General features: G+C 42.0%; 1 protein-coding gene across 7 annotated transcripts in view; it reads left to right on the top strand.

Moving 5' to 3' along the window:
* The window catches only part of ICA1 (islet cell autoantigen 1), a 73,056-nt gene that overhangs the window by 18,201 nt on the left and 29,613 nt on the right, over positions 1–25,242 (top strand). For all 7 annotated transcript variants that reach the window (XM_081882184.1, XM_081882181.1, XM_081882186.1 and 4 more), the window contains exons 4-6: positions 1,208–1,280; positions 2,997–3,120; positions 5,744–5,942. In XM_081882184.1, the coding sequence (XP_081738310.1) occupies positions 1,208–1,280; positions 2,997–3,120; positions 5,744–5,942 (396 nt within the window). The remainder of the gene's footprint in view (positions 1–1,207; positions 1,281–2,996; positions 3,121–5,743; positions 5,943–25,242) is intronic.

Raw genomic sequence — 25,242 nt, 5'->3', positions numbered from 1 at the left:
CCCCAACCTCTTGGAAGAATGGGATACAAATGTAGCAAATAAATCAGTGTTATGCCATAGAAGTCTGTTTTCAGCCATTTCCTTTCCTTCTTTTGGTGTGCAATTGCTGATGTTTTTCCATTTTATTAGCAAGGTTGAGGGAATTGGGTATGTTTAGCCTGGTAAAGAAGAGACCGAGAAGAGATAGATAGCCATATTCCAATATCTAAAGCAGGCTTCCTTAACCTCAGCCCTCCAGATGCTGAGGTTGAGGAAGCCTGATCTAAAGGGCTGTAAGATGGAGCAAGCTGTTTTCTGCTGCTCCAGAGGCTAGGGCAATGGGTTCAAGTTACAAGAAACAACTAAATATCAGGAATAACTTCCTGGCAGTAAGAGCTGTTTGAAAGTGGAACAGACTCCCACGAGAGGTGGTAAACTCTCCTTCCATGCAGGTTTTTAAGCAGAGGTTTGATAGCCATCTGTCATGTATGATTGAGTATTCATGTATTACAGGGGTTGGACTAGATGACCCTTGGGGTCCCTTTCAACTCTACAGTTCTATGAGTCTGATTTTAAAGGATATTCGTTACCTAACAGTAGAATTAAAACAAGCATAGCAGTGCTATCTTGGAATTAGCATAGATAACAGAGAACCTGTTAACCCCTCTCTGGTCTCTCTTTAAATAAGCAAATGTTGATGTCTGATTTGAACTCTTTTTTTCATAACTATTTAATTCCTGAGAAATTCTAAAACTAAAATAATATAAACCTCATCTCTGGAAATATTGGCTAGTTTGAGTGTTTACTTCTTGGAGTGGTTCCAGCTTGCAAATTACATTTTACATATTTACTTTCTGCCTGTGACCTTAATTATACCTCTTAAAATCTGTGCCGTCACATTCCTTGCACAGAATGGCCTTCCTGCTATACTGTAAACATGGTTGCATTTCACTGGCAGAGAGCATATCACAGAGCATAAATGCCCGTGAGACAAACTGATTTGCTCAGACCATCTCACATGCTTTGTATTTATATAGGAATTGTATTAGAAAATTGCTGCATGTGTGATGTTGTACATTGGAGGAAAACATTATCAATTCATAGGCAAGGAAAGCTGATAAGGTTTCAGAAGCAACATACTGTTTTGAAGGGAAATATAGTTTTAAGGAAAGTGTTTTTTCTGTGTCTCCTGTCTCAACAATAGTTTGTATTTTATGTTTCATTTCAGCTCTTTCATTCAATTCAGAGGACGTGTATGGATTTACTTAAAGCAATTGAACTATATCAAAAAAGGATTTGTTGTAAGTATTTTAGCTGTAGTTAGCCTTGCCCTTTCAGCCTAACTTAATCAGTGGTAAAATGAAGATAATTGTGAGGTATTCTGCAGCATTAATCGGAGTTCAAGTTGATACTAAAATTATTTATCAGTCTAGGCTTTAAAGATAGCTTTGTACATTTGGTGGAAACAAATATTATGGCTAAGAAAAATATGATATTACATCAAACTTGACCAGATCCAGTCCAAGTGATTTTGCTGTCTGAGGCCAAAGACAAGATGCCTCTCCAAATTCCATATGCAAATCATGCTTGTAGTTAAATCTTACTTCGACACTGATGACAAGACATCTTCCACCACACCTAAGGGGTGTGGGCTAGCTTATTAGGTGCAGAGCAGACCACATGACACACACAGCTCTGTCTGCTGAGAAAGGAAAATGGCCAGCAACTGTGTGTGCCTTAGGACAGATTACAAGGGTTCAGCACTGCTCCTCCTCATCCCAACTGCTGCCTAAGGCATCTACTCCACTCTTTCTGATAGTAGGGACAGCCCCAAGTTTGATAAACTGGTCCAATCTTTGTGTTACACAGAAACATGAGAAATATCTCCCTAGCATGTGCTTATATATATATAAAAAGGAAATGCAATATCAGAGGCTGTGGTAGAGAGTGTGAGGGAGCCGCTTAACCTTTTCTCCTCCTGTTGTTTGTCCTATCAAAGCGTGCGCCCCCCTCCAAGCTGATTTTTATGGCAGAAAGGGGGGCTGTATATTTTGTCCTTCAGAGAACAAAAACAACTTGAATATAGCAATTTGGGGTATCCTCTGTCCCTCTGCTTGAATCAGCACCCTCCTGTACCTGTTTTTTAGTGATAGCTGTTCAAGCAAAACATTGGTTCCAGAGTATGGTCTGAAGGCATAGGAGACCTGCTGAAAATCAGCCAGCCTGGTTATTAATATTATCATCATCGTCATCAGTGAGTGGATAACTCACTTGAACTTCTTAAGTAACTCCTTGAGCTACATGATGGAAGAAAGGCAGGATATAAATGTAAGGAAATAGAAAAAAGTAAAAATCATCCATTGAGAGATTGCATAACTTGGTACCTTTTAATTTGGTCCTCACATTTGCTATTGTGTATGGACCTGTAGGACATGTTTTGCCCTGCCTTAGTTTGCTTTAAAAAAAATAAATCAATATTTTAAAACATTTTCTTAATTTAAATGCAAACTCTGTGAAACCAAATCTTCTAAATGAAAAATGCAAATATAAAGATGGAATAGAACTGAAGGGTGCATGGTGCCCAAGTTGTTTCAATCAGCATCCATTTGATGAGCCCCTGTGAACTTCTGTCACTTGAGCATCAGGCTCAAGGAGTTGAAAGAGAGTGTAAAACAATCAAGGGAAATTCTAGGTATTGTAGTCAGGTCACAGCAGTCTACTTCATCTGATCCCACCAAGCTTATAGCTCTATTCAAGCAAAAAATAGCACGTTCTCCTGTTGCCTTTTCAGTGTAGAGGTCATTTTGCAGTTCTTGTTACATTACACTAAGCCCATGAAGGGATGTGCTGAAGTGAACCCGATCGTCTGTTTCGTAAGTGCGTGGGATTCATGAAGGTTAATTAGAAATTGTTATGTTGGAGGGTTATTCTGTGACCTGAATAATGGGGGCAATGCAACATTTCCCTTCTTTAAACTTAGTGGTGCATCACCACTTTCTCTTTTATTTAAATCTCAGTTCTGTCTCAAGAAGAAAATGAATTGGGGAAATTTCTCCGATCCCAAGGTTCTCAGGATAAAACCAGAGCAGGCAAGATGATGCAAGCTACAGGAAAGGCCCTCTGCTTTTCCTCTCAACAAAGGTATGTTTGACTAGAGAGACTTCATGTATGAAATAGCTTACCATCCTTGCCCTGTCTTCTGAAACAGGCCTGCACAAGAAGCCCACGTGAGGTTTCAAGCTTTTTCTGTCTCCAGCCTCCCAGCAGCCCTAATAAAAAGCAGGAAAGAACTGCTGGTAGCAGGACTGCAGGAAAGGACTGCTGGCTGTATCTTTTGTCTGTTTTTTTTTTCCTTTTTTTTTTCTTTTTTTGGGGTGGGGGGTGTCTTTCTTCCTCAATGTCACTTATATATTACATTTCTATCCTGTCCTTGTTCCAGTGAGTTCAAGGCAGCATCTACAATTCTCTTTCTCTTCCCCACCTCATGTTTTATTTTCATGACAACCTTGTAAGTTTGGCCAGTAACTCTCTAAGCCTAATATCACCCAGTGGGAGCCTCAGAGCTAAATGGGGTTTTGAACCACAGTCTCCCAGGTCCTTACACAGGATTTTTTTCTGCCTCCTCTCTGAATCCTCCCCAGACTTTTTACTTGTTCCCTGCCTGTCCTCCCTGAGCTTCTCATTCAGACACAGGAGAATAGGCAGGAAATTAAAAGATTAATTCCTTCTCTGATTTGAAGAGCTAATGAAACGTACATCCCCTTCTGCAGAGAGGATCCCTCTCAGTTTCCAGCTCAGCCTTCTGACAAAGAGGGCCACACATCTTGATCTCTGGTTTGTTAAAGCCAGAAGTCTTTGCCAAATGTGTTGTCACTAAGAGGGCTGCCTTTCTCAGAAAAAAAGACTCCAGGCACTTCAGGTAAACTCAAACACCAACAGCTATATTTAAGTACAGCAGGCAGGGACCCACACTCACTTCCTTCCCCCACTCGCCTCTACAGGACAGTCCCTCTTCAAGTATTTCCTCTTGACCCAGGAGCTAACCATATACACACTTTCCGCTTTTCATTTTAATTCCAGTATGATCATACACCCCCACTCCTTGGCATCAATTTCAAATGTGTATGTCCATCCTCTGGTTTAGTATGATGCATCACTAATTAGAAAATGGTGTTTTCTTTTCATCAGAGAGTTCATCTTTATCCTTGTGATCAGGTTGGCATTTAGAGGCAGGGTACACCAGAACATTATTGCACCTTCCAATGTCAAAAGTATCACAGCTTCATTGTCAGGAGGATGGAACAGCTATCGTTCCTTGGTTTGTGGTATTCAGCCTTGCTGGACACAAGCCAGGGGGAAGCCATCCTTGTCCCAGAAACCTATCAGCTGGAAACACCTTAAGAGTTTGTCATATCTTCCTGATAGCATGCTTTGAGAAGGCTTTGTTCCATACAATCTCACTAGGTACTGTTATCCTCCCAGCTCCAGATTGCACACAGGATCATTGGCCAGGTCAGGATACCTTCAGAGGCAAGGAAATCCTGAACTGGTGTGGACCCACCAGAGCAATCTTGTGAGGCATGTGTCTCACAAGAGATGCAAGCCTGTTTGGATGGTGGATGGTGTCACATTGCCAGAAGTTGATAGCCTAGGACAGAGTACAAAAAGTTCGCTCCAATACCAGTGCTATCTTGTATAATTTAGTATAAATGATATGTGAACCAGGAACATCAGAATGGAACGCCCAATCAAGGAAGAGTCCTTTGTGTCTCCTAATGCTTAGAGAGATACCGTATACCATTATGAGTAGTTTGAGATATTCAGGAGTTTGATGGCTAGGTCACCCATGCATGCACCAAACCAGAATTCTTTGTTGATTAAACTAGCTTCGCTCCAATTTAAATGGAGAGAACCTATGTGTGAGTATCTCCAGATAAGTGATAGCAGAAAAAGGTAGTGTGTGCTGTATTCCGAGAATTGTCAAGGTGTGTGATTTGGAGGGAAGGCTTCTCTTGATCTCAGGATGGAATAGGAACCATATTCTAGAAACTGCAAGAGGGAACTTACATCTTTCACCCAGACTGGCTCCATACTTTGAATGCTTAGCCTGTTATCCACATGGCCAATAACTTTTACCTTGTGTCTGCATATTAAATATTAGCTGCTTCACCACAGCACCAGCATACTGTGCAAATTAACTAGGGCTGCTCACTGATATAATAAATATTCTGTTTAGGCTGCAATGTGACATTCACTTTCCTGGAAGTAAGGCCCATTGTACCCAGTGGGACTTATTTCTGAGTAGATGGGCATAGGATTGCCTTGTTAATTAATTGGTTACATTTCAACAGGTTATAAAGCTTCTCTGAAAGTGCCATTTAAGGATTCTGAAGGAAAGCTTCAGTCTTTGAGAATGTGGAAATTAATGAACTGTTAGTGAGAACAGGCTTTCTTAAACATTTTTTTAATACACCAGAAGCAATCAGGAAAAAATGGATTTGCTAAATCAGTTCTTGCATCAAGAAATTGTGTGCTGTTTACTTGTGAAAAAATTGTCCTAAATGTTATCATCCGAACTGAACCTTGCCGGGGGGGGGGGGTCCATTCTAATTTGCTTGTTGGCATTCCTTCCGTTGGCATTTCCTTTCTAGCAACCCTTTGTCTCTCTGGTTTGCTAATCAAAATAAAGCCTAAAAAGTCTCTTTTGGTTTGGTTTCAGGAGTCCCTACACTTGCCATTTTTGTTTTTGCTTTTTTGGTCACAGGTTGGCATTGCGCACTCCTTTGTGCAGGCTATACCAAGAAGTGGAGACATTTAGGTACAGAGCTATTTCCGATACGTGGTTGACGGTCAATCGAATGGAGCAGTGCCGAACTGAATACCGAGGAGCTTTGTTGTGGATGAAAGATGTGTCTCAAGAGCTGGATCCTGATCTTTACAAACAGATGGAGAAGTTTAGGAAGGTATGAAAATTCCCACCATTTGCTAGAGAGCAATGCTTGAGAAATGGTAATGGAGCATGGGTTTTATCTCAGTAAGAGAAATATAGTTCAACATCTAGTACTGAGGGTGAAATTAATCATAAATTGATCTTTCCCATGTGGCAGAATACAGTTCATCTGATAGTGAATATATTTTCCATCTTTGAAAGATGCAACTACCAGAAATGTTTTTCTAAGAGTGTAAACCTATACATACTTACATGGGTGTGAGTCCCATTGAATTTAATGGGACTTACTTAAGAGTAGATACAGAATGCTCTATAAGTAACTGCATTACAGTTGATTATATGTAAACATACATAATAGATTACATAAAATGGATCAGATATTACCATAGTAGGCATCTCTTTAGGGTTTTGAGGAAAGACAGATATAAATGTTTTAGGTAAACGTCTGGGCAATTCTATACCTGAGAGGAATTCAATTGCACTTACTCTCAAGTAAACATAATAGATTGCAATCTATAGAAGATGCATGCAGCCTGTTCTTTTCCATGAAGACTATTGATTGCTAGCTATCATTGTTGATTCTGCCTCTATACCCGGTTGGAATCTACACACATGTTAAGAACGTTTTGAAAATTCCTTTGTTAAAAATCATTTTGAAAAATGCATTGAATTTGCCATAGCTCACAGTCACCATCTAGTGTCACAACTGCATATTGCACTTTACAACACATTCAAAGTGTTTTATTTGCAGCTGTGTAGCTGAGTCCGATCAGAAGGTTGGCGGTTTGAATCCCTGTGATGGGGTGAGCTCCCGTTGCTCGGTCCCTGCTCCTGCCAACCTAGTGTTGGTTTCTGCTCTCTTCACTGTGCAGCGAAATGCTTGTCACAAGACAATGTTTACATTCCACAGTCAGAGTTACTGTTGGGTTTTCCCACGGGAAAGGGAGACTGGATGTGACGTACACTGGTTTCCTGTTTTTCACTGTTCTTTGCAGTTCAGTGTGTGCTTTAGAGGAGAGAGGATGCTTTTCTCTGCTCCGGCAGAGGCAAGATGTTTTTTTTTCTGTAACATACCAGCTTTGAAGTGTAAATAAAGCAATATACAGTATGTAGCACGTACTCCTCATCCTTCCGCTGTGCACGGGACTGCTGCTTATCAACAACATTTGGTTCCGGGCCCAGAAAAACGCAGTCATCTTAAGAATGGGCTCCAGAAGTCGAATCGGAGTGCCGGCAAAGGATCGGAATGCAGGGGGACAGATCGGAACGGAATCTGCTCTGCGCGTCAAGATGATTGATGAGGTATGTGCTACTGCTCCGGGCAGCCTGCCAGCTTCTAATTAATGGCTTTATGGCTGGACTTTGAACTTTTAAAGCCGTTTGCCAGGCAAAGTTACTATGCGGGGAAATCGAAAGTAAAGCAGCTGCAGCAGTGTCGCAGCATGAATTTATGGCAGCAGAGAGAAAGCACTTTAGAACTTTCCTTTTGAACTTGCCTTTGGAATGAGGTTTGAAGCAGCTGCAGTTAAGCAGAATGGCACAGGCTCACAGAGGCTGTTTTGAACTTGCTTTTGGAATAAAGCAGCACAGACGCAGCTTGTATAAAGTAGCCTGATTTAAAGCAGCAGAGATGACACAGAAGGCTAATGCCAGAGTCATGATGGCCCTTCAGGATGCTTGTGGAATTCCTAAGCTCAATAAGAATAACTATGCGGACTGGGTTCTCTATGCAGAGGCTATTCTGCGGAAAGAGGGTCTGTTTGAAGTTATTACAGACACCCCCCCAGCTCCAGTCACAGATGCATGGGAAGCTAAAGATTCCAAAGCAAGGGGAACTCTTACATTGATAGTATCCCCAGAAGAGCTCTGTCTATTGCGTGATAAGACCTCAGCCAGACAAATTTGGGACGCTTTAAGAGAGGCTCACTTGAGGACAGAAGCTGGATCCACCATGTTTTACTTTAACAAGCTGCATAATATGGCTCTTGCTGAAGGTGGAGATGTGCGTATACATCTGATGGAGATGCAGAATCTGAGACATGAGCTGCAACAGAGAGGACTCAACTTTCCAGAGGCTGTGTATTCCTTCATGATACTACAATCTTTGGGTTCAGGTTGGGAGTCTGTTGCGACTCAGATTGCTGTACAGCCTACTGCTCAGCTGACAGTGGACTATGTTACTGCCGTGATTCTGAATGAAGCAGATCGCCGGGGTGCTAGCTGCATGGGCAAGTGGGAGACTTCACAGTCGTCATCCCATAGTGCAGTGGAACCACCAGATGGCGCCAAAGCTTTGAAGGCAGTGAAATGCTACTCGTGTGGACGTCTAGGCCATATGAAGAGGGAATGCAAATATCCCAGGGCCAAGACAGAGCAGCGCAGTGGAAGCTCATCGCGTGGAAGAGGCCAGAGCAAAGGCAAAGGTCCAGTGTCCAGGACAACGCAGCACAAGGCAATGGTCTCACGCTTCACTCCAAAAGTTGCAGAGGTCCAGAAGACGTCTAGATCTTTCTTCGTTGTTGATTCAGCGGCAACGCACCACATGTGCAACAATAAGCGACTGTTCGTGTCTTTTACACCGCAGGAAGGTGCGATTCATCAGGCGGATGACCACACAATCCCCAGTAAAGGCTATGGAACTGTTGTTCTTCAGAGTTTGGACTTATCGATACAGAATGTGCTTTATGTGCCGGATGCCAAACATAATCTGCTCAGCGTTGGACAGCTGAATGAGCGGAAAATTGACGTTTCCTTTAAGAACAAAAGGTGCATCATCACAAAGAAAAATGATTATGTGTTGTATGCTGAATATGTTGATCGTTTGTATGTTTTGTATTATGATGATGTTGTGCAGGATGACACTTGTTGCATTGCAGGTACTAACAAAAGTTTGCATGCAGAATGTATTCATGATTTTCATAGAAAATTTGGTCATTTGCATTTTGAGGCAGTATCTAAAATGCCTGCCTTGGTTGAAGGTATGACTATTAAACCCTGCAGGTACCACATGAAGTGCAAGGCATGCGCAGCAAACAAGGTGAAAATGGCTGCGAAAGGTAAGGTGTCTAGTAGGCAAGCTACAGAACCATACCAAATTGTTCATGCTGATTTGGTTGGACCACTAGCGCCCTCTTTGGGAGGAAACAGGTACTTCATGGTTCTCATTGATGCATTTTCCAGGTATATTTATGTGTACAATCTCAAGCAGAAATCAGAGGCTTTTCCTAGGTTCAAGGAATTCTGTGCTTGGTTGGAAAATGTGCATGGTAAGAAGGTAAAGACTCTTTTCAGTGATCGCGGGGGAGAATTCACTTCTCAGCAGTTTGAAGCTTTTCTGACTGAGAAAGGAATTCAACACGATTTGTCTAGTCCTCGCTCGCCATGGCAGAATGGACTTGCGGAACGGGCAAATCAGACATTGCTTCAAGGGTTAAAAACCTTGCTGCATGATGCAAATCTTCCAGAGAGTTATTGGGCCGAAGCTCTCTCATGTTTCACTTACAGTTATAATCGCAGGTTATCTTCAGCGATTGGTTGTACCCCGTATGAGAAGATGTTTGGCAAGAAGCCATACATCAAACACATGAAAATTTTTGGTTCTGACATGTGGGTTCACTCACCACAAAACTCCAAGTTAGACAAGCGTGGATTGCATGGTATCTTTCTAGGTTATCAGAAAGGTTCTTACAGAATAATGATGACTGACTCAAAGGCAATTAAGCTCACAAGAAGTGTTGAGTACAATGCCAAGTGGGGGGAGAATGTGGGAATTTTCCAATGTTATCCTGATGACAGTGATGAGACTGAGGATAGTCAAAAGCAACCGCAACAACCCACACCCACTGATGAAGGTTCTGATTCTGAGTCTGAAACTGAATCGGGTGATTCAGAGGATTTCAAGAGTGCAAAAGCCTCTATGCGACCCTCTGAAAGCTCTGATCAAGAATTGGAGGAACCATTGTTCACAATAGGTCACTTTTCTCCTAAGAAGGAAGAGGAAAGTGTTGAAGACCTAAGGCTAATTCGCAGATCACAAAGAGCCACAAAAGGCAGACCTCCAAAGAGATTTGCTGATGAATTTGCTAAGATAGCAGTAACAGATGTTAAAAGCTCCAAGAAGGTATTTGAACCTTCAAATTTCCAAGAAATCCAGGATTTGGATTCAAAGGAAGCTGAGCCATGGTTAAATGCCATGAAGGCTGAGCTTGATTCCTTGGAAAGGAACAAAACATGGGACCTAGTTCCAGTAGTTCCAGGAATGAAATTGCTTGGAAGCAAATGGGTCTTCAAAGCGAAGACTGATCAAAATGGCAAGATAGTCAGACACAAAGCCAGATTGGTAGCCAGAGGTTTTGCACAGGTACCAGGTCAAGACTATCACGAGACCTACTCACCCACAGTGAGGTATGAGAGCATTAGGCTTATGCTCAAGCTAGCTGCAGAGGAGAATCTACACATTAGTCACCATGATGTAAATACAGCTTTTCTGTACGGATCTCTAGATGAATCACTTTATATGCTTCCACCTGATGGCGTACAGGTAAAACAGGGATTTGTTTGTGCTCTGAAGAAGTCCCTTTATGGTCTCAAACAAAGTGCACGGTGTTGGCACACAAAACTCACTGAAGTATTGTTTTCTCTAGGTTTTAAGCAAGGGAAAGCTGATCCATGTGTATTTGTCAAAGAGGAGGGGCAAAAGAAACTGTATTGTTTATTTTATGTTGATGATCTTTTATTCTTTTGGAAGGATGTCACAATGTACAATAACGCCCTAGCTCAACTGAAAGAGCACTTTGACATGAAAGATCTTGGTGAGGTAAACAACTACCTATCTCTGGAAATAGAGAGAGATCAAGATGGTAACATTCTAGTACACCAGTCACGGAAAATTGCTGATGTGTTAAGCAAACTGAACCTGATGGATGCTAACCCTGTAGACACACCGATGACAACAGGTTATCAGGTAGATGACACTGAAGAAGCATTTTCTGACACTACACTGTACAGAAGTGTGCTAGGCAAGCTAAACTTCATTGCCAGATGTTCAAGACCAGACATTGCTGTTAGCTGTAATTTGCTAAGCAGACAAGTCAACAATCCTACTGTTAAGGATTGGAAAGCTCTGAAACGCATAGCGCGGTATTTGAAAGGCACTATGCATTACAGACTGAGATTTAACAATCAGAAGTCTGGTGGTCTTGAGATATCTGCAGATGCAAGTTTTGGAAGTGACACTACAGACAGGAAAAGTACGTCTGGAGTTTGCTATATGTACAATCAGGGTCTATTTGATTGGTCATGCAAGAAGCAAACAACAGTTAGCTTAAGTACTTGTGAAGCTGAACTGAATGCACTGTCTTATTCACTTAAAGATTGTGAATGGTTGTTACAATTGTGCAAAGACATGAAAATTCCTGTCAAATGTCCAATCCAGGTTTACCAGGACAACAAAGCATGTTTGGCTTTGCTGAATTCTGAAGGTTGTAAGCAAAGCACAAAGCACTTGCAATTGAAGTTGCAACATGCTAGGGAACATATTCAAAAGGGACTCGTAACGGTGTCCTATATGCCAGGTAATGAAATTCCTGCTGATGTATTGTCCAAGATTGTATCAAGGGATCAACACTGTACCTATGTGCAGAAGTTGGGTTTGTACTGATATTGTACGAACACGCTGCCCAGTGATGTTCACAGAAAGGGGGAGGATGTTGGTTTCTGCTCTCTTCACTGTGCAGCGAAATGCTTGTCACAAGACAATGTTTACATTCCACAGTCAGAGTTACTGTTGGGTTTTCCCACGGGAAAGGGAGACTGGATGTGACGTACACTGGTTTCCTGTTTTTCACTGTTCTTTGCAGTTCAGTGTGTGCTTTAGAGGAGAGAGGATGCTTTTCTCTGCTCCGGCAGAGGCAAGATGTTTTTTTTTCTGTAACATACCAGCTTTGAAGTGTAAATAAAGCAATATACAGTATGTAGCACGTACTCCTCATCCTTCCGCTGTGCACGGGACTGCTGCTTATCAACAACACCTAGCAGTTCGAAAACACTAAGTGCAAGTAGATAAATAGGTACCGCTCCGGCGGGAAGGTAAACGGCATTTCCGTTCACTGCTCTGGCTCGCCATAAGCGGCTTAGTCATGCTGGCCACATGACCCGAAAGCTGTACGCTGACTCCCTCAACCAATAAAGCGAGATGAGCGCCGCAACCCCAGAGTTGTCCATGACTGGACCTAATGGTCACGGCTCCCTTTACCTTAGCTGAGTCCCCAGTGGGTCCAGTCCTCCTGAGCTACAAGTTGCTTCTCAGCTCACAATCCAGTGAAGGCATCTGTAGCGCGCGCTCTCTCTCTCTATATATATACACACACACACACACATACACATATATACATACACACACACACACACACACACACATATAACTGGCTAAGTGGTCTCTGGAGATGGGCAGAGGACATTTTGTGTAGCCAGATTCTGCTGAAAATGTCTGGTTGAAAGATGTTTGGTTGATTGGGACAAATCTGAGCCGCAGATCTACGGTATGTGCTACATGCCCTGCCATCATTTCGGAGACTCTTGGTTTGTCAAGAATTCAGGCCTGAATTTGAAGGCCTGCAACCTTTTTGATATGGAGTTGTTCTAAGAGAGGGAGAAAAATGTTTCTCAATCAACTCTCTCCATGCCATGCATAATTTTATAAACTTGTATCATATTGCCTCTTACTCTCCTTTTCTTTAAACTCAAAAGTCTCAACCGCCGTGACCTTTCTTCATAGTCGCTCTATCCCCTTGGTCATTTGGGTTGCCCTTTTCTGAACCTTTTCCCACTCTTACTGAACTTGCCTTTTAGAATTGTTTATAATACAAAACATCAAGCTAAACACCCTGTAACTTTGAAGAAGCTAACTTCCTCTTCTGGACACCAGGTTTTACATAGCACATCCTGTAACAGCAGTGGACATCTGCATTGCTTCACAGATGAAAATTTGATAAGCAAATGTCTTACGTTTCCTTGATGAGAATTAACACAGAACTACTTCCGTGTTTAGGTTTCTGCTGTTCTGAAGGGACAGGGGAGCTGCTTTTGTCTTTTAGTGTGCAACTCTGATTTGTGCCATTGGGTGGCAGTATTTTACTAGATCTTTCAAGTTATTTGAGGATTTGTATCATAACAAGGGGGACTACACTGAATGTCTTTGTTCAGGAGGTTGTAGATGTGCTAGGAAAAGAAAAAGCTGAAAATTCTTTTCCTAATCATGATGAATGCAGTTGACAATGCAGGTGATGTGGCAATTTTTTATTATGATTGGGTGAATAGAAGTGGTGTGTTACTACATTATTAGAACATTTTTAATACTGGCATATTTGGGACAATTTCAGTTTTCAAATGAAGTCATTTGTTGCAGTAGAGAACATGGTCAGAATAAAGTTACTTGTCATTGATTGTCTTTTCCCATGTGCAATACATACATAATTGCAAATATGAAAGTTTATGCCCAGTAATGTCATTGAGCTTCAGCATATCTGACTTGGGGCTCGTCCACACTTTGCTTGTCCCACAGGTCCAAGAGGGTTTCTATGCTTTCTAGACATGGGTCTGAGTGGTTTTCCATTTGCCCCACTGTTTTCCCCAGGAAAAAACTACTATTTAGCACTGAATTAGAGCAAACATCAATCCACAGAAAAAACAATTAACATTTATTCCAAATCAGAGGTAAAGAGCGGGTTTCCCAGGAGAAACCGGCAGGACAAGTGGAAGTGTGGACGAGACCTCCTTGCTGAATAATGTTTATTTTTTAGAAAAGTGAAGGTAGAACTGAGTGCCCCGGAGTAGATGGGATTTTTATTCATTTTTGGTGTGTTGGGAGATAGGCAGCGCTTTTTTCGGGGGGGGGGATGCAGGGGTACACATACCCCTAAACATTTTGTGAATCTAAGTTTGGCCTCATTGTGGGGCAGTATTTCAATATGAGTAGAAAAATGAGAGTACCCCTAAACATTTTTTTAAGAAAAAAAGCACTGGGAAAAGGTGAGTAAATTTCCTAAGTATGTAACAAATCTGTTAGTTAAGGTACCTACTGCAAAACACCTGAGTACGTTCCATACGAAGTTGGCAAGGGAGCAGTAGTCTTTTTCATAGTTCCTCGGGAGTGACTTATGTGATGGTTTTATCCTTGCTGTGCACACATTGGCATTCCAACTACTGAATGTCAGGCAAGCAATATCCCTGTGTTTAAGGGGTCCAGCTGCTTTGTTGGGTTCTCCACCACTCCAATTAGATAGCCCCAAATACCTTTTGGCATTGTTACTGAGATCAAGAATGCTCAGTTCTGTACTGTGCTACAGGGAAGTTGCCACACTGCATGCTTAGGTCTACTTTAGATGTTTATATATGTGTATAAACATATTGTGATTATATATCCTTGTGATTAAGGTGTTTTATCTGAAACAGGATATGGGACCTGGCATCCCATTAAGGACTTATCAGGAATGAGACCTAATGTTTGGGCTTTATTAAAGCTTTTACAGGATTGCATTCAAGACTTGCTTTGAATGATGAGCAGTTTCAAAATACAGGGTATTTTGCTTCACGTGGCCTTTTTTGTTTTGTTCCTTAATTATGCCAAGCCAAGAGAAATGCCAGCCATTCATTTCTCCTCTTTCTCTTCCTGCCCTCAATTGCAACATATAATTTCATACATTTTAGGCACCTCTTTGCCTTTTTGTGTGGGGGTTTTTGTTGTTCTTTCCATAAATTACATGGAACAATGGGAAAGATCTGCCTATCTGAACTTTACAGCTAACCTGTGTATGTTGGAGGTACAAAGAGAATATATAGGTACTCAATAGCATTCCACCAGCTAAAATCTAAGCATTACTGGATGGCGACTTTCAGTATGACAGTTTTCATGCTCTTTGCACTACAATGAAAACTTACTGGGAAAGGAGCTGCATTTCTTGAAGCATATTGTCTTCTCTCTTTTTCTGCATTCAAGCTGGGTGGGGGGAAATGCTTTACTCTATTGGCCTTTGTTTTTACTATTTCTATTCTTTGGACCTTCATCAGTACAGACTGGTGAATTACCTGTCGGTTGAAAAAAGCTGGCAGATGGAAATTTGTCAGTCCAACAGAGCTGCCATCAGTCATGTTTACAGAGCAAAAGCTGATTTTTCCTACCTGCAAATGTTCTCCTCTTTTGCTTATTTATGTCAGGCAGCCATTTTGCTAGTAGGTTTATAAAGTGTTCTGGCTCTGTGTAGCAGTGGATGCCATTTTATGGATTTCAGCTGATAGTAAAAACCCAGAGCTGTGTGTCTTCCACCACTCTGCATTTGTACACATGAGTCAGTATCCTGAGAAACTCACACATGCAACCATGTAAATTCAATCAATTTGCAAAATGTACATTTTGCTCTGTGCAGAATTTGGAGGAGGTGTTTCGCACAGTGTGCATGGCAATAAGTTACAAAGCACTGCTACGTGATTGGGGCCCTGGACTCAACCTAGCACTATCAGGGTCCTCTGTTGAAAATGTTATGTAGTGAAGTTTCACCCTGGGCCAGCAGGGGGATACTGTATATAGTTTTCACTCAGGTCTGTAGATAAGTTTTCACTCAGGTCCACGTCAGTTATTTTAGGCGGGAAACCCTGGGCTGTTGTTGCTACAATGTTGACAGCCGGCTGCCTATAAAAGCAGGCCGGCTGAGCTGTTTGCAGTCAGTTCTATTCCAGCTTGGTAATATAGGAGATATCAAGTTAGACCATTGGTCCATCTAGCTGAGTACAGTGGTACCTTGGTTCTCAAACTTAATCCATTCCAGAAGTCTGTTCCAAGACCAAAGCATTCCAAAACCAAGGTGCGCTTGGTACTTTCCCATAGAAAGTAATGCAAAACAGATTAATCTGTTCCAGTCTTTTAGAAACAACCCCTAAAACATGAATTTTACTATCTAACGAGACCATTGATCCATAAAATGAAAGCAATGACCAATGTACTGTACTATAAAATAAATAAGACAGTATTGTAGATGATAAAAAATTAAAACTTTTTTCTCTTACCTGCACTGCTGATAGTCATTGTTGGGGGGGGGGCTTTTATCCATTTCTGCAGTCACACAATCAATCAATCAATCAATCAGTAGCTGAAGTGGGTTCCACACAGTCACAAAAACAAATTAACCGAAAAAGCCTCAAAAACAAAAACGCAGAATAAATAGCAAAAACAAAAGCACCAAACTTAATCCATTCTGGAAGTCTGTTTGACTTCTGAAATGTTCGAAAACCAAGGTGCAGCTTCTGATTGGTGCAGGCGCCACAGAAACAATAGCCGACAACCACATCAGATGTTCAGCTTCCCAAACACGTTTGATAACCGGAACACTTACTTCCAGGTTTTTGTCATTTGGGAACCAAGACGTTTGAGTACAAAGGTGTTTGAGAACCAAGGTACCACTGTACTGGCTACACTGACTGGCAGAGCCCCACCAGGGTTTCAGTTTCAGGCAGGGTTTCCCCCTAGCCTAACCTAGAGATGCCAAGGATTAAACCTGGGATCCTTTGCATGCAGAGCGTGCATGTTATACTCAGCCACAGCCTTTTGAGGCAGTCTGCATTGGGGGGGGGGGAATTACACAATGCCTGAATTCACTATTGGGAGAGAAAATACAACTGTAACGTTTCCCCCCTTTTGATAGAAGTGAGTGCAATTTGTAGCCTTTTCAGAGTGAATTAAGCACAACAAATTACAAGCAAACAGTTCCACAGTTATTTGTGCTGGTCTCCCCTTAAGGTTTGAGGTGTTTTTTGTAAGGAGCCATCTGTAACTTTTCTTTATTTCTTTGTAGAATTGGACCAAAGTTGAAGCAACTGCTACCCCTTCAGAGGAGGTGAATCCTGCCAATTTGATAGCTGCAGTTGTTTTCCAGCAAGGGCAACCTTTTCAATTTTAGGGGTGGTCAAAATGATACCACTTAATGTTCCTTAGGGTTTCTTGGAGAAATAGTCTGAAAATGTCACACTTGAGAAAGATGCTCCTAGATAAGAAACTGTCAAATTTCAGGCAAATTGACCCAGAGGTTTTTGTGCTAGGCACCTTTTAAAGTTGATTTTGAGTGTGTGTATGTGCGGAACTAAAAGGGATGTGAGTCAGGGTAAAATAATTTCCTCCACTTACAAACCTGACGTGTCAGTCACAACAGAGCTTTCCCTCTCTCCACCCTGGCATTTGCTCTTCCTATAACTCCTTTCTCACTCTCACTCACACACACACGTATTTTCCTTATATGAAAGACGATAAAGGTGTAGGTTTTTTTAAGCAGTCATTTGTCTGTAGTTTCATTTTTGGCTCTAGGTCACCACAAGGGCCTTGGGGAGGGGTGATTTACAGGGTGCCTTGAACAGAACCTTCTTCACTTGGACAAGCCCAGAAGCACCCCACTGCAGCTAAGGGCTTGTCTGATGCCACTGAGCACCCCTAATGCAAACTCATCGTCGGTCAGTGTCATTTTTCAAACTCCTTTCCATTCCAGAGAGTTGCTTTGGAACAGGAGACAATGAATTTCTTCTTCAACTGGATTGTGTCTGGCCAGCTTGTGATCTTTTCACTCACTGATTACTCAGAGGGAGAGAAGGAAGAATGGAAAGGAAAATTCACTTTAGAGGAATGCTCTAAGAATCTTTTTAACGTAAACATATATACTTCATGAATTTTAATTGCCATAGCAGGGCTACTGGTTAAAGCATTGTAGTTACTCTATGATCAATAACTGTCTACCTGCAGTCACTTAGTATGTATTAAATGGCTGGGAGGACTACATCATTGCTGTTCATAGGTTAAAAGCAGTGTAATAATGTGTGATAGAGATGCCCTTCAAATCCATAATGAAAACTGCTCTTTAAAAATAGAAGCAAGCTTCTGGGAGCATATTACATCATCTTAAGATGTATTGCTTGTAGAATGTTGTAGTAACTGTAGACTGAATGCCCTTGAGAGATTTCCTTCCCCATCTGCTCCATTTTAGTCTTAAGAAATAGAAAACTGAAATGATGTTCTAGGAGAAGTGCTTTTAAATTAATGAATGGAATTAAAATAAAAGTGGTATTGTAGATACACAGCTCTTCCAGTTATTCCCACTTGCTTTGTGATGCAAGTAAAACTAGGGTAACAGGCTCTTTTTAAAACCCTTGTGCACATGCAGAATCCAGCAGAATTCAATGTATGTATTACAGTGAATAATACAGTTTCTGTATCAATGTTCCCTCCAAACAAGAGACCTGAATGAGTCACTGGGAATGCTTGGATAATCATATTTTGGCTTAATAAATGGGGATATAAAGGAGCCCTTTGCTAGTGTGCACAAGCCCTTCACTCCTCTGAGGTGCAATCAGTCAAATTGGACAACTCATTATTAAACATAGTTTCACATTTTGTCCAAACCAGGAACCTAGAATAAGACAGATTATTAAACTAACTTCAAACAGTGGCTTAATATCCCGAATTGTTCCGAAGCTTGTATTTTCCTGGATTATTTTTTTAATGACTGGTTATTGTGTACTGGTTGTTGTTGTAGTGTTTTTTGAAGAAATGTGAAACCATTGTTAGTTGAAGACTTCCTGGCACATGCTTGTGAAGGGGCTGCATACATTGGCACGATACTTGGCCATATCTCAGCTTCTTAAGATGAATTCAAACCAGCTCACTGTTACATCTCAAAGGGAAAATATCTGCTTTGGGGTTGTTAGCAACCTGTAAAGATTTTCTGTTGATATTAAACAGTCACTGCATTTCAGACCTTCACTATAACAATAAAGAAAACAATGTGTTAATGCACTATGTTAGAGGTTTATCATCATCATTACTATTATGGCTACACTTGCTGTTGTACTATAGCCAGTGTGGACAAGATAAATATTGGAGCTGGATCCAAGGGAAGTATGCTGTAGATTTACAGAATGCCCTTAGGTTGCTTTCTCAACGTTAATCATGAAATTATATTTTAGACTTTTTCTTTCTTTTTTTGCTATCTGACTGATGACTTCATATTAAACTATTGATGTAATATTTGATTACATTATAGTGTGAATATTTATAAATGTAAGCTGCTTGCTAGCTCTGGGAAGCAATAATTGCTCACTCTTCTTCTTGACTTTGCTTCAGTGTCAGAGGCATAGCGTGAGGGGTGCCCCCCCCCCCGATGCGGTTTCAGGGTAGACACCTTTCTGCCCGTCATGAGCCATTGCATCCTTCTCAGACACCCTCCAGCAGGAGGGAGCCTGAGGAGGCGGCAACAGCTCAGGTGTCCTGAAAGCCCTGTGCTGCTCACAAAAGGAGTGTTGGGCTGGTGCTTGCCTGTTACCTCCTTCTCAGCTGCCCTCCAGCTGGAGCTTGGTGGGCACCTGAGAAGAGCACAACAGCTCAGATGTCCTGTGAGCTCAACACCATTTTTGCGAGTCTCACAAAGTGATGCTAGGCTTTCAGGGCGGCATGAGGGGCAGCCAGGCAGACGGTGTAGCATGGCCCCCAAGCACTGGAGAGACGGCGCTGGCCCTCTGTCAGATGCTGGGATGATTCAGGGCTGCGAGGGTGCCCAGAGGGGTTGTGGCAGCTCAGGTGCCCTGCAGGTCCCACGCTGCCTGAAAAAGCAGCGAGGGGCTGGTGCATGGAGCTGCTGCATCCCTCAGCTGAGAAGGATGCTCTGGAGGCGCGTGCTACAATCCAAGCAGAGTTATTTGGAAGCAAGTCTGGCATAACACAACGAAAGGTATTTCTGCATAAAGATGCATAGGATAGAATGTAAGCACTCAAAACTTTCTATAAAGCAGTAACTGGTAGTTGGAGGGTATATGTAGTGTTTCTCCATGAGATGGGAAGACTGTCCTATCTGCTTGATAGAGCAATAAATGTTCATAATTTGAGAACACATTCAGGTACTTGGGGTGCATAAAACTGGAATGTAGCCATGTGGGCCCTGCAGCTGATTCTGGTGATATGGATGATGACATCTCCTAAATCACAAGTGGGAAACCTCTGACCCTCTAGATGTTGTTGGAATCCAACTGCTAACAGCCCCAGCCAAATATGTATCAAACGCTACATTTCATAAAATTCTTAATTTGCACTTAATAATGCACATGGTTGTACAGAGTCCTGTACCTTCAAATTTGCATACATAACAAAAATACTGCACTTTTCACAAAACATAAACTTGTCTACGCCTTTCTTGCTGTAAGAAAAGGTATCAATTTGATCATATAGACAATATTCCAAATTCTCCATAATAGTTCCAAGAAGGTTGCATTATGTTTCCTGTTCCTCATAATTGATAAGACATTCTAGATACGACAAGGGGGTGTATAATAATCTCCTGATCCTCTGTTGGAACTTACATAGCTAAACAATAAAATTAGGGAATCTGAAGGAAGACAATAATGAGAAATTTTTCTATAGGAATTAATTTCATTGTTTAAAAACTTAAGAGACATCCAGTAAATATGACTTACATTTGCTCTTACTGTGTTTTAGTGACATTGTTAGCCCCTGAATAGATTTGCCTCAATAATTAGATTCAATATTTCCTCCCATGGTTTTTGGTTTAGGTTAAGTAGAGATATTATGATCAAGAAAAACAAAGTATATAACATGAATTAATGATCTAGGTTACTAGAGGCATGACGCAATTGAGTTGTTGTTTTATTAAAAAAACAGTTCGTGGTGGTTGTTTTTTATCCTCCCTCTCTTGACAGAAGAGCATGGAATCTGAAGCGCTACCATAAACATTTTTTTTTACTCTTTAACGATGATGTGTCTGAGCAAGATTTGTTTCTTTCAAGCAAAGCTGCAGCAGCACCTGGCAAACATAGATGCCTTTAGCAAAACGATAGCAGTGAGACTGTTCACAGATGGCCCACAAGGCATTTTTCCCCCTCGTCTGTCCCAGAGGTTCTTGTTAAAAAAAAATCAATGGAATCTCCTGTTTACATTTTTTTTCTCTTTGACTTTTTTCCCACAGCCATAAATCAAAAGGTTTTATTTATTTTTTTATAAAGAACAGCTATGTTTTTTAATATCTTTGCACACTGTTTTGTACTTTTAAGCATGTGGCTTGTTGAATGAACCTGTTGAATTCTCTACATCAGACGCATTGGCCACCTCTACTTTTTTGTGGGGGGGAGGGTTGCTGCAGCAGAGATGCTGTTCCTACTTTTTAAATATTTTATCAGCCCTGGAGTAAGTGAGTGGTTGCATTTTAGAGTTCTGTTGCTGCAGGATGTCTCCTGTTTTCTTCTGTGAGAGGAAAGCTATCTATGCTTGATCTTAATGAATGAATAATTTGTTAAGTAGAAAAAGAAATCTTCGTAATGCAGGCCAGGTTAATATAAAAGGCTGATTCCCTATATTACATGAAAACTAATGTTACTGGGTAAAAAACTGGACTTTTCTCAGCCTCCAGGCAGCACCCCTCACTCAGCCCAGCTCCACACACTTGCTGAGCGTTTTCGTCTGAATGGAATGTGCCCTTGAACTGTAATAAAGCCCTTCACTTGTCTAGATGAAGGACAGAGGAGGGTGAGTGAGCGTATGCAGATGCTAGTCTATTGTACAAAAAATAAAATTTTACAAACATTGCTCCATCCAATTTTGCCTCTGGTTCTACCTACCACTGGCACGTGGCGCTGGATGTTTACCAGGAAGGGAATGTGCCCCACCCCTTGTTTACAACGGAAATGATCCTAGAGGTCTGGTAGCCAATTTTTGGCTGGTAAATTTATTCTCATTCTCTCTGCCTCTCCGTCTCTTTTTCTCCCTCTCACACATCTTTCTTGTCACCTTCTTTTGGAGTTTGCTAACCCATATACTTCAGAGTTTCCTTTGCATGCCCACTCCATTTCACTCCACCGATGCCAGGGCACAGAACATATATCCCAATGTTGGCATCCTTCCTCAAAACCGTTTCTTCATAGGTCTTCAGCTTGTTGCTCACGTCCTGGTGTTTTTCTTCTTCAAATCGCATACCCCCGAGCCTCTGCTTCTCAGGAAGCAAGGGACTTGAATCTGAACACACAGTTTCTTGTGTACATATGAATCAGACCAAGCACACAGAGAAAAAGGTGCCCTGCCCAATGTTTCCTTTGTGCTATGAATCACCAGAGATAAAGCCTGGAATCTGTGTTCAGTATCAGGGAAGAGTCTTGGAATATGCCTCTCAGCATGTGGCAAGCAGGTTTTCCTTATTTCTGAAGAACTACAGATTATTTGCACATGCCCTCACAATTAAAGGTGCAGGGTTACAGGGCATATGGAATGACTAGCACACATACCTGAGTGGTAGCCTCTCTTTTTAGCTATTGAGCATGGCTCCCACCACATGAGGTTGCCACCTTGCTGAATCTAAGCACATCTGGGTCTGGTCAGTGCTGGGATAGGTGACAGTGTGGAGTTCCCTGATGGAAGAAAGGTGGACTGTGAATACAAGTAAACAATATGCAGCTGTAGAACCCATTTATTTCCATAAAAATCCACTCCTTGTTTTCCTCCTATCCCCTTTCCTGTGGCTATATAAAAAAAAAGACTGTTCCAGTGCAACAACTATCTTCTTTCCTTCCCTCCCCACAAAAAAGCAGGGAAGTTCCCATGGAATAAAGAAGTTAGTTACTGCATCCATGAAGGAAAGAAGTCAACTTTCTAATACTAGAACTTAGGCCAGAAATTGTCTCGTTTTCTTACACACACACACATCAGTTGCCAGTCTCTCTCTCTCTTCATTTTTCCAGCCACGCTTATGGAGTTCTTCCAAAGACAATAGTCAACTTCTGGAGAAGGATAGGATGGCTTGGTAGGAACTTTCCTCCCTCAGGCAAATAAAGCAACCTGGCTCTTTGGGCAGGAAAGCAGCTGAGGTGAGAGAAGGGGCTTTCAAAATGGTGTCACCATTTCTCCTCTTCTTTCCTCCCCGCTTCATGGCTAGCTGTGCCATCAGAGGACTGTGGCTCTCTTCCACGTCTCTCTCCTCTCCTTCCCTGGTGTGTGCCTTGTTTATGTCACCAGCCACAAGTATATTGCAATATAGACAATCAAAAGCACTCATAATTCTTTTTTTTTACATATTGCAGTTGGGAGTGGCAGTCTTATAGTGGCATGGTCCATATTGGGCATATTGTTCTGGAAAGAGAACCATTTTCCTTCAGTCTTTTTTGCTGCGAATTGGTTGAAGATACATTGTAACAGATTGAATGTGAATACGAACCATCATAAAATATACACTCTGCCTAGGTTCTAGGTCTGTTCAGAGTTTGAAGCTTGCTATACAAGGAAAATGCCAATGTGGAGAGAGGAGGCAAGGTGAGCTCTTCCCTGACTGAAAATCTGATTGGAATGATTTCACCAGGGCTCTTCAATCACAGTGCCTTGGGGGAGGGAAGTTAAAGTAATACCGTATTTTTCCTTCTATAACACGCAGATTTTTTCTCCTAAAAAGGAAGGGGAAATGTCTGTGCGTGTTATTGAGCGAATGTGTGGTCCCTGGAGCCAAATGGTGCGAGGGGAGGCAAAAAAAAGCAGGCAAAAATCAAATCGCGCGTCTCCGAGAAGGGAAACCTGAAAAGAGGAAGCGGCTGCTTTCCGGCATTCTGCCTCAGGGTCTTACTGCCCACCCACCTCTGTTTCCTTGCTGTGTTTGCTCAAACGGAACAAAGAGCAGGGAAAGCCCCTCCCCTCCAGGCAAGCAGAGGGGAAAGCAGAGTGAAAACATGCAGGAGGGAGAGAGAGAGAGCGCGCGCGAGAGAGCTGGCTGGCTTGGGTGGGTAGGTGAGGGAAAACTTTTGCCTTCCTTTCCTCCCTCCCGTTATACCCCTCTCCTGCATTCTTAGCCAGCTGCTTCTCTGCACACCCCTCTCCTGCTCCTTGTCCCTTCTGTGTTTTTCCTTCCCTCCCCACTTAAAATGTGGTTAAAAAGCATGGATCAACATGGATCCTCAGGATCTTTGCATTGGGTCACCCCAAATTCACCATCAGATCACATAGCATGTCCATGGCTACAGCCTGCACCAAAAAAATCACGCACCCACTGTTGCCTGGGGCTGCAATGGTGCAAAAACGTGGTTACAAAGCATGGATCCACAGGGATTCTCAGGATTTTTGCATTGGGTCACCCCAAATTCACCATCAGATCACATGTCTGTGGCCACAGCATGAAGCACAAAAATGATACACCCACTGTTTCATTCAGAATGTTTTTTCCCTTGTTTTCCTCCTCTAAAAACGATGTGCGTGTTATGGTCAGGTGCGTGTTATAGAGCAAAAAATACGGTATATCACCTTGTCATTGTCTGTTCTGCATTCTTTTTCTAGTTCTGTTAATGGTGCTTGTTTGGAAAATGTGGGATGGTCAGTTCCTTGTGCCTCTGCCACATTCATTCCTGCCAGTTCAGCTTTGAATTCGGTTTCTGAGATTTTTGGTGCCAATTGAGCAGAAATCAAGCCCAAAGCTGTTTGGTTTTTCTCCATTCGTCATAATTCTCTAGCTCCTACAGCCATCTCTATCTCTTGCACCCACCCATTCTATGATGTATGCCATTTTCAAACTGAAAACCATTTTCTACAAAACAGCATTCCTTTTAGACCGCTATCTAAATCAGGCATGGCCAAACTTGGCCCTCTAGCTGTTTTGCGACTGCAACTCACATCATCCTTAGCTAACAGGACCAGTGGTCAGGGATGATGGGAATTGTAGTCCCAAAACAGCTGGAGGGCCAAGTTTGGCCATGCCTGATCTAAATCAACCTTCAAGGTGACTGAGCCTCCATCTATCCTACTGGAATTCAGTAGATTTCTTACCTCGAAGCTGGTGTGTGCTTCCCGCCCCCTACAAATTGCCCACTAAATGTTAGGGGAGCTTAGAGGAATCCCCCAAAACTGTAAAGATTGCCCTCACAAGAAAACCACTGCAGCTACTCTGAAACCTGACAGTATGCATCCCCTTAAAAGGGGCTACCATGACTACAAACTTCACCCAATTCTGTCAAAAAATTATAAAGTTATAGACGGTTCCTTTATTGCTTCTGTGAAATTTTGTCAACTAGCCACAAAACCTGGTGTTGTAGGGCAGTCTGAGATTTGTATTCTGTTATTGTCAAAACTAGATAATATTGAGCAGTAGTTTGAGAAAACAAAAGGGGGTTGCATCATGAACTGTGTGTGCTTACACAAAGATAAGTCTTGTAGTGCTCCGCAGTGCTTACATGTGGATGGGAGTATTCAGGTAAGAAGACTAAAATGTAACCATCCCAACCATCCCTTCTAAGAGATGATAAACACA

The sequence above is a fragment of the Podarcis erhardii genome (assembly GCF_964252035.2).
Source record: "Podarcis erhardii genome assembly, chromosome: 12".
Lineage (NCBI taxonomy): Eukaryota > Metazoa > Chordata > Lepidosauria > Squamata > Lacertidae > Podarcis > Podarcis erhardii.
Note: the sequence above shows the minus strand (reverse complement) of the source record. Positions and strands in the feature narration are given on the sequence as shown.